This window comes from Staurois parvus, unplaced genomic scaffold (genome assembly GCF_062004578.1).
Source record: "Staurois parvus isolate SC_StPar_1 unplaced genomic scaffold, SC_StPar_1.0 ptg000574l, whole genome shotgun sequence".
NCBI lineage: Eukaryota > Metazoa > Chordata > Amphibia > Anura > Ranidae > Staurois > Staurois parvus.
This window is the reverse complement of record NW_028318370.1, coordinates 4,355,078-4,368,585: the sequence shown is the minus strand read 5'-3', so window position 1 is coordinate 4,368,585 and position 13,508 is coordinate 4,355,078. Positions and strand designations below refer to the sequence as shown.

The 13,508-nt window shown below is 48.1% G+C and overlaps 2 protein-coding genes across 3 annotated transcripts in view; both read left to right on the top strand.

Annotated features, from left to right (window-relative positions):
• LOC149450471 (uncharacterized) overlaps positions 1–13,508 on the top strand; it is a 55,412-nt gene that overhangs the window by 25,446 nt on the left and 16,458 nt on the right. For both annotated transcript variants that reach the window (XM_089691924.1, XM_089691923.1), the window contains exon 5: positions 6,503–6,577. In XM_089691924.1, the coding sequence (XP_089548050.1) occupies positions 6,503–6,577 (75 nt within the window). The remainder of the gene's footprint in view (positions 1–6,502; positions 6,578–13,508) is intronic.
• Positions 1,055–2,709, top strand: LOC149450472 (uncharacterized). Its single transcript, XM_089691945.1, has 2 exons — positions 1,055–1,108; positions 1,300–2,709. Exons 1-2 carry the CDS (start codon positions 1,055–1,057, stop codon positions 2,599–2,601), a joined length of 1,356 nt encoding a protein of 451 aa, XP_089548071.1. The 3' UTR covers positions 2,602–2,709.

The window sequence follows — 13,508 nt, the reverse complement described above, 5'->3', positions numbered from 1 at the left end:
GTGCTGATTGTTGGGGCAAGGTCAGATGAGTCTGGGAATTTAAAACCTTTGAGATTGACATCACCTGGTCTTCCCAGACGATGATTGAGAACAATCCATGACACTGCCAGGTCTCAGCGTTGCAAAGGGGGCAGTGCATGCTATAAATTCTGCAGGGTGCCCAAACTTTTGCAGACACCATTTTTTTTGTTTTCTGTTATTTTGAAAGTGTAAATGATGGAAATAAAATCTAACTTTTGTTGACATATTATAAGAATGTCTAATCTGTAATTTGATGCCTTTTGGAGATTTTTCCATCTTTCCTTGGCTTCTTTATGCACATTAATACAAATTTTTAGCTGGGGTGCCCAAACTTTCGATCCCCACTGTAGGTCCTGTACTGGCCCTGCCCAAAGCTGCTGTCGGTAAAGCTTCCAAGGCTGCAGCTGTGTGTGGGACTTTACCAGTGACAGCAGTGAGTGTGATGGTCCGCACAGGCAGAAAAAGCCAGCCTTTCTCCCTACGTCTTCCAGGATAGCCATCTGAGACCTTGGGCTCCTCCCTCCGGATCAGGAAACACACCATCCCCCATGCCTTTAAAAGGCGGGCCTCACATCCAGTTTTTTGTGTTTCCTGAGCCGGAAGGATGCACGCCGTAGGAGCCAGGGTGATCCTCGCACCCTCAGGAAGGCTGGCCTGGAAGGGTGTGGTGTGGTCTGTACCTCCGTCCCCGGTGCCTTCCACGTGGTGGGGCTGGCATCTGGTGGTGTCCTTCAGGCCCAGGTGGGTAACCGGCGCTGCCGCATGTCACTGGGGCTTGCCCCGATCGTTGCCTCTCTTCTGACCCGGCATTCAGTTGAATGTGCAGGGGAGAGGCGGGACTTCCGGTTGGGCGCGGCCTTGCGTTCCAGCAACCGGAAGTAGCAGGGCGGGTGCGCTCCACAGGCCGGAAGTCCGCCAGTGACGTGGGCGCCGGAGACGCCGGCTCCGATCTCCAGAGGCGCAGGCACCACCAGGGGAATTAAAAGCCGGTGGGCGTGCGGAGCGGCGGCGCTGTCTCCACACCAGGGGGACAATGGAAGCAGGTCCTTCTCAGGCTGACCCCGGTCCCGGTACCGGCTCCTCCCAGGTAAGCTTGGGGAGGCTCCCCTTTATGCTATATTCCTGGGGGGGGGGGGGTTTAGGAGGTCCCTTAAGTCCCCAAGTTTGTGGGTGTTAGGGCACGCTGCAATTTTTTCCACATTACTGGATGCAGTGGGGGTCCTGGGATATTGTTCCTCTCAAGTGCCTAGTTCTGTTTTTTTGTTATTTCTTCTTTAGACTAAAACACAGGACAGGACCCCGGTACAGGCCCCAAAGAGGAGATGTGCAGTGTGTGCGGCCAAGTTAGGCGCAGGATATGAGAAGCCTTTATGCCGCAACTGCATTGATAGTCTTGTTAGAGACGAATCTTTTACAACATGCCATAAAGTTTTGTCCTCTATTAAAGAGGATATGTCAGCAACTTTTCAGGCGTTTAGGTCCCTTCTGGATAGGGTTCAGTCTCCTTTGGAGATTGGTTCGCAGTCTGCATTGGGGATCGTGCCCTCCCGGCAGGTAGTTCCGGAAGAGGAGGAAGATGTTCCTCGATCTCGGACATCCTCCCAGTTAGGTTCAGGGTCCGAAGAGGAGGAAGCCCCCACCTCTTCAGGCTCTAAGTATAGATTGGCCCTAGAAGAGGTGGATGAGCTTTTGAAAGCAATTTATGAGACTCTGGAGATAGAGGAGGAAGAAGTGACCTTGTCGAAGCATGATCTCATGTATCAGGGGCTTCATGCTAAAAAAGCCAGAGTTTTTCCGGTCCATAGTTCCTTGGTTGAAACTATCAGACAGGAGTGGGAAAGCCCGGAGAGGAGGCCCTTCTTTTCCGGTGCCCTAAAGAGGAGATTCCCCTTTGATGAGGATCCCTTGCAACCCTGGAATAAGGTTCCAAAGTTAGACGCCCCTTTGTCCAGGATTTCGAAAAGGACGGATCTGGCCTTTGAGGACATGGGGGCCTTAAAGGACCCTATGGACAAGAGGGGGGAAGTTTTGTTGCGAAGAGCCTGGGAATCCTGTTCAGTCAGTTTGAAGCCAGCCCTGTCGGCGACTTGCGTGGCCAGAAATTTGAAGTGCTGGTTAGCCCAACTACAGAATCACCTAGCGGCAGGAACCTCGAGGCAGCAGATCCTAAAGTCACTACCGTTGCTTCTGAAAGCGGTGGGGTTTTTGGCAGACGCCTCGGCAGAATCGGTCAAGCTTGCGGCCAGGTCCTCAGCCCTGGTTAACTCAGCTAGGCGAGCTTTGTGGTTAAAAACCTGGGCGGGGGATTCAGCGTCCAAGTTGCGTTTATGCGCATTACCATTTTTGGGGGATAACCTTTTTGGCCCAGGCTTGGAGGAGGCTCTTGAGCGCACGGCAGATAGGAAAAAGACCTTCCCAGAGAGTAGAAAAAAGGTCTTTCCTAGGAAAACCTTTCGGCCTAGAACCCAAGTGCTTCCGAATAGAGAAGTTCAGCCAAAGAAGCATTGGACAGGGCATAAAAACAGAGGCCGGGGAGGCATATTATTCAATCCTCCTCAGGGATCCTCCAAGCCCCAATGACTTGGATGGCCCGGTAGGGGGAAGGTTGGGGTCCTTTCTCCCTCAGTGGGCTTCTATATCCCCGAGCCCCTTCATTTGGAGCCTGATTCAGGGAGGCTACAGGATAGAGTTCGGGGACTGCCCTCCAAACAGGTTCTTGGTTACAGATCTTCCCAGGGACCGCAGGAAGTCTCAGGCGTTATGCGGTCTTATAGGGGAATTGGTGGACCAGAGAGTTCTGGTGCAGGTGCCTCAGAACGAGCGGGGTTCAGGGTGTTACTCACACATCTTTGTGGTGGGAAAGCCTTCAGGAAAATTCAGGTTAATCCTGAATCTACGCTCCCTAAATCAGGCCCTAACATACAAACGCTTCAGAATGGAATCGATTTATTCGGTAAAGAATATCCTGTTTCGGGGGTGCTTCATGGCCACAGTGGACTTGAGAGATGCTTATTTTCACATTCCCATCCACCAGGCAAGTCAGAAGTTCCTGAGGTTGGCCATAAGGATGGGATCGCAGACTTTCCATTGGCAGTTTCGGGCCTTGCCCTTCGGTCTAGCATCAGCTCCCAGGATCTTTACAAAGGTTTTAGCAGAAGCTTTGGTTCCCCTGAGGCTGAGATCAATCTTGGTGGTTCCTTACCTGGACGACTTGCTTTTGGTGGCCGGGTCTCGGCAACTGTTGCTCGAGCACCTGGGAGTAGTCCAGAATCTCCTGCAGGGTCTGGGCTGGCTTATCAACAGGGAGAAGTCGTCTCTGGTACCCGCACAGAGGATGGTTTTCCTAGGGTACGAGATCTCTTCTGTAGAGGAAAAAATTTTTCTGCCACGGGAGAAGTTCGAGAAGATGAATCGGGTGTTGTTAGGGTTGCAGTGCAACCTGCCTGTTTCGGTGAGGGAGGTTGCAGGGGCAGTGGGTCTTATGACATCCTGCTTTCCGGCGGTTCCATGGGCGAGATTTCACCAGAGACCGCTCCAGGCCTTCTTGTTAAAGGAATGGGACGGAAATGTCTCAGAGCTGGAGCGGCAGGTCCGGCTTCCGTCCAGAGTCAAGAGATCTCTGTGGTGGTGGCAAAAAGAGAGGAACTTGACCAAGGGTCTGGATTGGAGGCCATTGGATCCACTCATTGTAACCACAGACGCCAGCAGTTTTGGTTGGGGGGCTCATCTACAAGGGAGAACGGCCCAGGGGAGGTGGCCCCAGGAGGACTCCTTAAAGCCCTCAAATCAGCGGGAGCTGTTGGCGGTCGGGAAAGCCTTGGAGGTTTTTCAGGCAGGCTTGAAGGGCCTTCATGTACAGGTTCGTTCAGACAACATGGCAACAGTAGCTTATGTGAACAAACGGGGGGACAAGGAGTCCTTCGCTGCAGAGGATCGCGGGCGATATTCTGACCTGGGCAGAACAGAATCTGCGTTCAATTTCGGCAGTACACTTAAAGGGTTCTCAAAATTCGCTTGCGGATTTCCTGAGCCGACGGCCACTCTCCCACGACGATTGGTCACTCAACCAAGAGGTGTTTCAGGAGTTGGTGTCCAGGTGGGGGAAACCGGAGGTGGATCTTTTTGCGTCACGGGAGAACAGGAAGGTCGACCAGTTCTTTACCCTAAACTCGCGAGAGCAGAGCTTGGGGATAGACGCTCTGTCGACCACCTGGGATTTCAGGCTGGCCTATGCGTTCCCTCCAATCAGGCTGATTCCGGCGGTCCTGCAAAAATTTTTAGAGGAAAGGTCGGATCTACTCTTGATCGCTCCTTTTTGGCCGAGAAGGCCATGGTTTTCCCTACTGAACAGGCTGGCGTCGGCTTGCCTGTATCCCTTGCCGGAAAGGGCAGATCTGATTGCACAGGGTCCGCTTTTGCATCCGCGAGTCAAGACGTTACGGTTGACGGCCTGGTTCTTGAGGAACAGATCCTCAGAGCCAGGGGGTTCTCTGATCAGGTAATAAAGACTTTGGTGGGCTGTCGCAAGCCGGTAACCAGAGCCATTTATTCAAAGGTCTGGAAAAGATTTGCCTCGTGGTGTTCGGACCGACCAGGGCCCCTGGACGTTCCGATGGTTTTGGACTTTTTTCAGGAGGGGACAGATAGAGGACTCTCGATCAGCACCTTGAAGGTACAGGCTTCTGCTTTGAGTATTTTTTTGCAGTGCTCTTTGCAACAAAATCCCTTTGTAATTGATTTTTTTAGATCTCTCTCCAGGGCTAGGCCTGCTAAGGTGGGAGGTTGTCCGAGCTGGGATCTGTCTCTGGTCCTAAGTGCTTTGGATCGAGAACCTTTTGAGCCTTTAGAGGAGTCAGCTTTCAAGTTTTTGACCTTAAAGATAGTTTTTTTGGTAGCAATCACATCGGCCCGTAGGGTGAGTGAGCTACAGGCGCTCTCAATTAGGGAGCCTTACTTGACCATTCTTAAGGACAGGATGGTGCTTAGGACTGATCAAGGATTCCTTCCTAAAGTATCCTCCTCTTTTCACAGGTCGCAGGATATTGTTCTGCCGACCTTTTGTTCTTCCTCTGAAGGTAAAGAGGAAGAAAGCCTAGGTTTGCTGGATGTAAAGAGGAGTCTTATAATTTATTTAGACAGGTCCAGGGAATTTATGAAGTCGGATTCCCTTTTTGTTTTGTTTTCAGGGCAGAGAAAGGGGTTGGCAGCATCTAAAGCCACGATAGGCAGGTGGATTAGGCTGGCTATTGGGGAATCTTACAAGGTCTTGGGGATTCCGCCTCCTTTTGTTAAGGCCCACTCAACTAGATCCTTGGCAGCGTCCTGGGCGGAGAGAGCCGGGGCTTCGCCGGAGGAAATCTGTAAGTCAGCCACTTGGTCGAGGTTTTCTACCTTCGTGAAGCATTATCGCTTGGATATCCTGTCAGATAAGGAACAGGCATTCGGACGCAAGGTCCTCCAGGCGGTGGACCCACCCTAAGGGGGTAAGTGCTCGTTTATCGTCTCAGATGGCTGTCCTGGAAGACGTAGGGAGAAAACCAGAGTTAGACTTACCGGTAACTCCTTTTCTACGAGTCTTCCAGGACAGCCGGTAATTCCCACCCTTCTAATGTACAACCGAGAGAGTTAAGGTTGACTGCATGAAAAATGTATTTACCTATATTTGTGTCTTTCAGTGGCTTCCGCTAGTTCTCTTTTAATAACTGGATGTGAGGCCCGGAGGCCCGCCTTTTAAAGGCATGGGGGATGGTGTGTTTCCTGATCCGGAGGGAGGAGCCCAAGGTCTCAGATGGCTGTCCTGGAAGACTCGTAGATAAGGAGTTACCGGTAAGTCTAACTCTGGTTTTCCTGATGTTTCTCACAGAGCACTGGAGACTTTACAGGCATCAAGCGGACACTCTGGTGTTCAAGGTGGGGGAACAGAGCAGTGTCAAAGGGTAAAGATTGTTGCTGTTACTGTCAAATGTCAATAATTGCTATAGCAAGAACAGCATTAGAAAGTGCAAACATTTTAATTATTTGAGCCACCTAAGAAGTGATTTTTTGATGGCAGTGGGCTGATATCAGCATGGCAATGGATCTGCACCAGGGGCGGACTGACCATTCAGAAACTCGGCCACTGCCCGGGGTCAGTAAGAAGCCCCATGAGATGCCCCTGGTACCTTTCATAGGCTTTTTTGGTTGTGTTTTGAGTGTGGGCAAGGACACGGGCCCCATGATCCCCTATTGCCCGGGGGCCCCATGAGTTGTCAGTCCGCCCCTGATCTGCACATTGGGATACCAGCCCTAATCCATAGGACTAGTATAATCTTGAACTGGGTGGAGCTCAAACACTCCAACCCCAGCAGGAAACACATTCCACATAATTGCATGTAGTATAATTAGTGTTTCATTTACACCGGTGATGGGGATGAATCTGAAGGGAGGGTGTAGTTACTATTATAGATGACGCGGTCTTATAGAAGCTTTTTAATCGTGGTAGGTCTACCTCCGGAGGCATATCCTGAAAATGCCGCACTTGGTGAGAAGGAGCCCATTCTGGGGAATATTAATAAAGGTGAGTGTGCTTCCTATTCATTTGAGTGTGCTGACTAAAACCCCAAAATGGTGCTTGTACTATTTTGTTTTCTTACCGACATTGCAATGTGTTGCGCTGCAGTGCGTGTGCTTTGGGAAAGATGCATTCACAATGAATGACGCTGCAACAGTCCAAACTGCAGAACGTGTGCATTACTGCATGCAACAGTGTAAATGGGGCCTCCAGTTATGTGGAAACTCTTAGGCCCCTTTTCACATGGGGCGGATCCGCTTGCTCAGTGGGGGATCTGTCTGCTAATATTCTCTCCCCCCCCCCTCCCCCCATCCCGAGCAAGCGGATGACAGGTCCGTGTCCATCTGCTTATACAGAGCGGACACGGCCCGCTCTCCTCAATAGGTGGTCAGATAGAAACAGACAGCTTGTCCGTTTCCGTCCGATTGCCATCCGAGCTGTCTTTTTTGGAGGATCAGATTGGATGTCTGCGTGTGTAAACGGACACATGTCTGTTTACACCCGCTACTTCATGGAGGAGCACAGAGGTTCTGATCGCGTCCGCCTGAAAAATGGGCAGGTGTACCTGATCGGAACATCCATGTGAAAGGGGCCTAAATTAGATTGTGCAGATATGTCAGTCAAGCTGTTAACATGTAGGCAGTTGATGTTAACCCCTTGGCGCCTCCCGGCCCTTTAAGAGTTCCAGAAGCTGAGAGGCAGGGTGGGGTTTTAGGGTCACGTGACCGCCGTGATTCGCTGTCACGACAGTCCCATGATTGGGAAAGGTCCCGATCGGGACCTTTCCGTGAGTACAGAACGTGTGTGCTGGGAGCGTGCAGGGCGCGCACTCTCAGCACACATGTGTTTTTTTTTTTTTTAATAGAACGCAAATGTGCGGCCACTCGGCGTCTAGGCCCAGACGCCGGGAGGCCGCACATTTGCGTTCGGCCAGCGCCAAGAGGTAATACGCATGCACGCTTCTTCTTTGAACTAGTTTTTCTATATTTTGATTGTAAGGTTTATCCATTTCCTACCATTTGACCCAATATTAGTAGATTATTGGAACACATTTTTCCAGTCAACACATGCCAACACTTAGTGTATTAACCTCCCTAGCGGTCTGATTATTTCAGATTTTTAGTACTGAAAGCGGTACATTATTTTGCATGAAAATATGAAGTTTTTTTATTGTAGGTTGTAATATTTAGGAATAACTCACTGAAATCTGTCCGAACAAGAGTCTAGTAAACATCCCGGGTATGATAAAATTTGAAACACGAAATCATAAATTATAATTTAATAAATAATCATAAAAAATAATATAATAATAATACATTTAATTCAATAATATAATCAAACCAAAAACACTGAAATTTGAAATAGAGCGCCAAGTTCGCACATCACTGAGCAAAGTCGCAAAATTGTTTTCAGTGTCTGATGACGAATTTCCCCCACGAATCATTATCACTCAATTCTGCAAGTGGTTCTGATTTACTATCGCTGTTCTCTAGCCGGTCTAAAACCGCTTTTGACATAAAGGGACGCTTTTTGGACGCTATGGACTTTTCTAAGTTTCCAGGCAGAAAGAACAGTCAAAATGCAGACGGGACAGGACAGAGCACTCGGGACAAAATGTATGTGAAATGGGTTGAAACAGCAATGTTTTACGATGTAAAATCGTTTTGAAAAAAATGACATTTTTTTTAAAATTGTCAAATTTCTCGCCGCCGGCGGCGCCCGTACGTCCCGACGTCACAGGGACCGGAACACAGGAGCCGGATGCCGGCATCGGCCGGAGGAGATGGCCGGGGATGCTGCAGGGGGGATATCGCCGGAGCGAAGGACAAGGTAAGCTCTGCAGGGACTCCCTGAGCAACGCCGCATGGTAAGCCTGAGTGTAGCTCGGGGTTACCGCTTTTGGTACAGACATTTTACCCCGAGCTACACTCGGGAATATCGTTAGGGAGGTTAAAGAGTATCTAACCCCCCCCCCCCCCCAAAAAAAATTTTTCTACTATACCTTACTGGTATTTAGTTGTAGTGGGAGCAACAGTTTTCTTCTTTTCTGGCCTTTTCAACTGGGCATTCTGCCAATAACATACTTCCTGTCCTAGGGTGACAACTCTTCACTCTCCCTTCCATATCAGGACAATAGAAATCAGATAGGACCATCTATTGTTCATAACATAGAGAGACATGCTTCTCTAGTCCACAAAGCTAAGAACATTGTAACTGATAATAGAAAGCAGATGCAACGTGCACTTGTAGTTATCCGCTCACATTTCTGTCAGGATGAACCGGTATTTTTTTTTTTTAAACCAATATTAAAAGTTTTTAATTTCATATTTGGAAGAATAAAGGAGACCAAATAAAAGAAGTTCACTATTGGGGTTTAGATATGCTTTATTATGCTAAAATGTTAATACTGAACTCTGTGAATTCTGCCACTCTCTAATATCTGCTGGTTTACTACGGGTTAAGCCTAGCAAGGTGCATCCTCAAGTCCATATCTTCTTTTTTTTTTTTTTTTTGTAGTTCAACTAACCGTTTTACTGAGCATTGGGTGTACAACTATTGCTGTATTCCCAGTGCTCTGACACTGGTGATGCTGCTTTGTCACACAGCAGCCACTCTGCAGTCCATTTACAGGAGGCTGTGTATTTTGTGAATGGGTTATATACAAAGTGCTCTGTGGTTGTGCAAGAGGAGAGGAGGGGCGAACCGTGTGGCTGCATGCAACTCTGAAGCTGAAGGAGCCAAAACTCAAAGGTCTAGCATCAGAATGCCAAAGGTATAGCGATAGCTATGCTCCCGGAGCTCAGTAAAAATGTAAATTAGAGATGAGTCTACAAGGTGGTATACTCCTCTTTGGACTTGTAGTAATCTAGCACGTTTAGGATGTGGTTGATATCCTGGAGTTCAGTTTAAAGTAAATTGGTGTGATGTCTATTAAATATACAGTTGTGTCCAAAATTATTCAACCCCCAATGCTGTAAAGGGGTTTAGGGACTATAGTGTACATTTGGAATTGTATTCAGAATCAAATCCTACAAGGACGTTGTAACTACCCAAATGCAACTAAAATGACATCAATTGTTTATGTAATACAGTAGTAAATGGTTCTTATGTGGTTTCTTCATTGCCACAATTATTCAACCCCTTAAAGACTACCACTCTGAAGAACAGAGGTTCATACAGGTGCTTTCCATCAGGTATTGAAAACACCTGTGGATGTCACCGAGCAGCAATCAAGCATAATAAGCACCAATTAGGCAGCTTTAAAATGACTGTGATACTCAGCTCCTTCTAGACATTTACTGGTGTGGTTACAAACATGGTGAAGGCAAGAGAATGGTCCAGGAAGACAAGAGAAGAGGTGATTTCTCTTCACAGGAAGGGCAATGGCTATAAGAAGATTGCAAAGATGTTAAACATACCAAGAGACACCTTAGGAAGCATCATTCGCAAATTCAAGGCAAAGGGCACTGTTGAAACGCTACCTGGTCGTGGCAGAAAGAAGATGCTGACTTCGACTGCTGTGCGCTACCTGAAGCGTAGAGTGGAGAGAAGTCCCCGTGTGACTGCTGAGGAACTGAGAAAAGATTTGTCAGATGTGGGTACAGAAGTTTCAGCCCAGACAATAAGACGCACACTGCGTAATGAAGGCCTCCGTGCCAGAACTCCCAGGCGTACCCCCTTGCTGTCTCCAAAGAATAAGAAGAGTCGACTGCAGTATGCCAAAAGCCATGTGGACAAACCACAAAAGTTGTGGGATAGTGTTCTGTGGACTGATGAAACAAAATTAGAACTGTTTGGGCCCATGGATCAACGCTATGTTTGGAGGAGGAAGAACAAGGCCTATGATGAAAAGAACACCTTGCCTACTGTGAAGCATGGTGGAGGGTCAATCATGCTTTGGGGCTGTTTTGCTTCTGCAGGTACAGGGAAGCTTCAGCGTGTGCAAGGTACCATGAATTCTCTTCAGTACCAGGAGATATTGGATGGAAACGTGATGCAGTCCGTCACACACCTGAGGCTTGGGAGACGTTGGACCTTTCAACAGGACAATGATCCCAAGCATACCTCCAAGTCCACTAGAGCATGGTTGCAGAGGAAAGGCTGGAACATTTTGGAGTGGCCATCGCAGTCACCAGACTTAAATCCGATTGAGAACCTCTGGTGGGACTTAAAGAAAGCAGTTGCAGTGCGCAAGCCTAAGAATGTGACTGAACTGGAGGCCTTTGCCCATGAAGAATGGGCGAAGATACCCGTAGATCGCTGCAAGACACTTGTGTCAAGCTATGCTTCACGTTTAAAAGCTGTTATAACTGTAAAAGGATGCTGTACTAAGTACTAAGATTGAATGTCACTTGGGGGTTGAATAAAACTGATAATGCTGTGAGCACAGAAAAGACATTTGTGGTTATTTCATTATAACTGTTATGTTATATTTGTCTGACCTACAAGTGCCTCTTTAATGTAAATGTAAGCAAGATGACTGAATGATCAAAAGCAATGTCAAACTGGCCAAAACACTCAATTTCAGTGGGGGTTGAATAATTTTGGACACAACTGTAGATACAATAGTGATATCATACAATCACATGTGGCCAGCATAATGCAGTGTAAAGGTGAAAAAAAAAATACATCAATATCAAAAATATAAGCATAACTTTTTTTTTTAAATGCATAATTTTCATAATTCAACATATTCTCACAGAAGGAGCTGTTCTGTTATTCAGCTGGTTATTCTAACCCTCAGGAGAGTTGAGAGCTCTGAAAACTTTGAGCCTTTACCAGAGATTGGAATACCTGCTTGTAGGCTGACGGGAGAGACTACCTGCTTGTAGGCTGACGGGAGAGACTACCTGCTTGTAGGCTGACGGGAGAGACTACCTGCTTGTAGGCTGACGGGAGAGACTACCTGCTTGTAGGCTGACGGGAGAGACTACCTGCTTGTAGGCTGACGGGAGAGACTACCTGCTTGTAGGCTGACGGGAGAGACTACCTGCTTGTAGGCTGACGGGAGAGACTACCTGCTTGTAGGCTGACGGGAGAGACTACCTGCTTGTAGGCTGACGGGAGAGACTACCTGCTTGTAGGCTGACGGGAGAGACTACCTGCTTGTAGGCTGACGGGAGAGACTACCTGCTTGTAGGCTGACGGGAGAGACTACCTGCTTGTAGGCTGACGGGAGAGTGCCCGCCATGGGTACACGTAGAACTAATCAGACATTGTAAGGGGGGGGGCACCTCCAGGGTAACTTTTTGAGCTGCCCAGGGTTGAGCTTTAAAGTGGGAGTAAACTCCCTTTGTTGCATTGTACCTACAGGTAGGCATATAATACGGCTTCCCTGTAGGTACTGTAAATATCATGTAAACGTGTACCGTTTAGGAGATAGTTACATGTGAAGCAGCTGGTGATGTGACAGGTGCATGCACACTGCATGCCATCCGTTGAGTGAGCTGTGCCGGGGTCATGACTGCCCCGTGCATGCGCAGGAGTGACATCATTGGAGCTCAGCCTTTCAAACAGCTGGAGCCTGCCAATGCAGAAGGAAGACCAGGTGAAGATGGATTTCCCGCCAGTGGTGACAGGGTGCCGCTGGAGGGATCTGTTTCACAGGTAAGCCTTTTTTTATTTACTTGCAGGTGGGGCATACTAGCTTATTATGACTTTACACTGTGGGGAGCTCATTTTTTTTTTATTTTTTTTTTTAATTACTATTATTATTATATAGGATTTATATAGTGCTAACAGTTTGCTCAGAGCTTTACAATATAACGGAAGACAATACAGCAACAATACAGTTCAGTACAAGAGGGTTAGGAAGGCCCTGCTCCTTGGAGCGTAAAATCTAAGAGGGGGGGGGCTAGTGGTACAAAAGGTATTAACTGTGGGGGATGGACTGGTAGGAAGAGTAGAAGATTCCATTAGCTGAGGGCAGGATAGGCTTCACTGAAGAGAGAGGTTTTCAGAGATTGCCTAAAAGTGAGCAGAGTAGGTGATAGTCTGATAAATTGGGGTAGAGTTCCAGAGGATGGAGAAAGCTCTGGAGACGAGCATGGGAGGAGCAGAGAGTACGGTTTGGGTGACATTTGGAGACAAGATTGGTGATGTAATTTGGGGCAGAGTTATAAATGGTTTTATATGTTATTGATGTTTTGAATTTTATTCGTTGGGCAATGGGAAGCCAGTGGAGGGATTGGCAGAGAGGGGTGGCTGATACAGAATGGTTAGTAAGGTGGATGAGTCTGGCAGCAGCATTCATGATAGACTGAAGAGGGGATAGCCTGCGATGAGGTCAGCCAATGAGGAGGGAGTTACAATTGTCAAGGCGAGATATAACAAGGGAGTGAATAAGTTGCTTAGTGGTTTCCGAGGTTAGGAACGGGCGTATCTTGGAGATGTTGCGGAGGTGAAGTCTACAAAATTTGGACAGTAATTGGATTTGGGGCTGAAAGGACAGATGGGAGTCTAGGATTACACCTAGTACCCTGGCATGAGGGGAGGGACTGAGGATGGTGTTATTGATCTTGATGGAGAAGTCAGGGGAGGGGGCACAGGCTGCAGGGAATGCTAAGAGCTCAGTTTTGGAAAGATTGAGTTTGAGGAAGTGGAGTGACATCCATGCTTATATGTCGCTTAGTAGGTTAGTAATGTGAGAGGAGACTGAAGGGGTGAGGAGTAGAAAGATCGATTTGTGTGTCATCAGCATAGAGATGGTACTTAAAGCCATGGGAGTTTATCAAGTGACCAAGGGAGGAGGTGTAGATGGAGAAGAGTAGGGATCCAAGGACAGAACCTTGAGGGACCCCTACAGAAAGAGGGAGTGAGGAGGAGGAGGCAGCGTTATAGGCAACACTGAAGGAGCGCTGCGATTGGTAGGAGGAGAACTAGGAGAGAGCAGAGTCTCAGAGTCCAAGAGAGTGGAGTTTTTTGAGGAGGAGGGGAT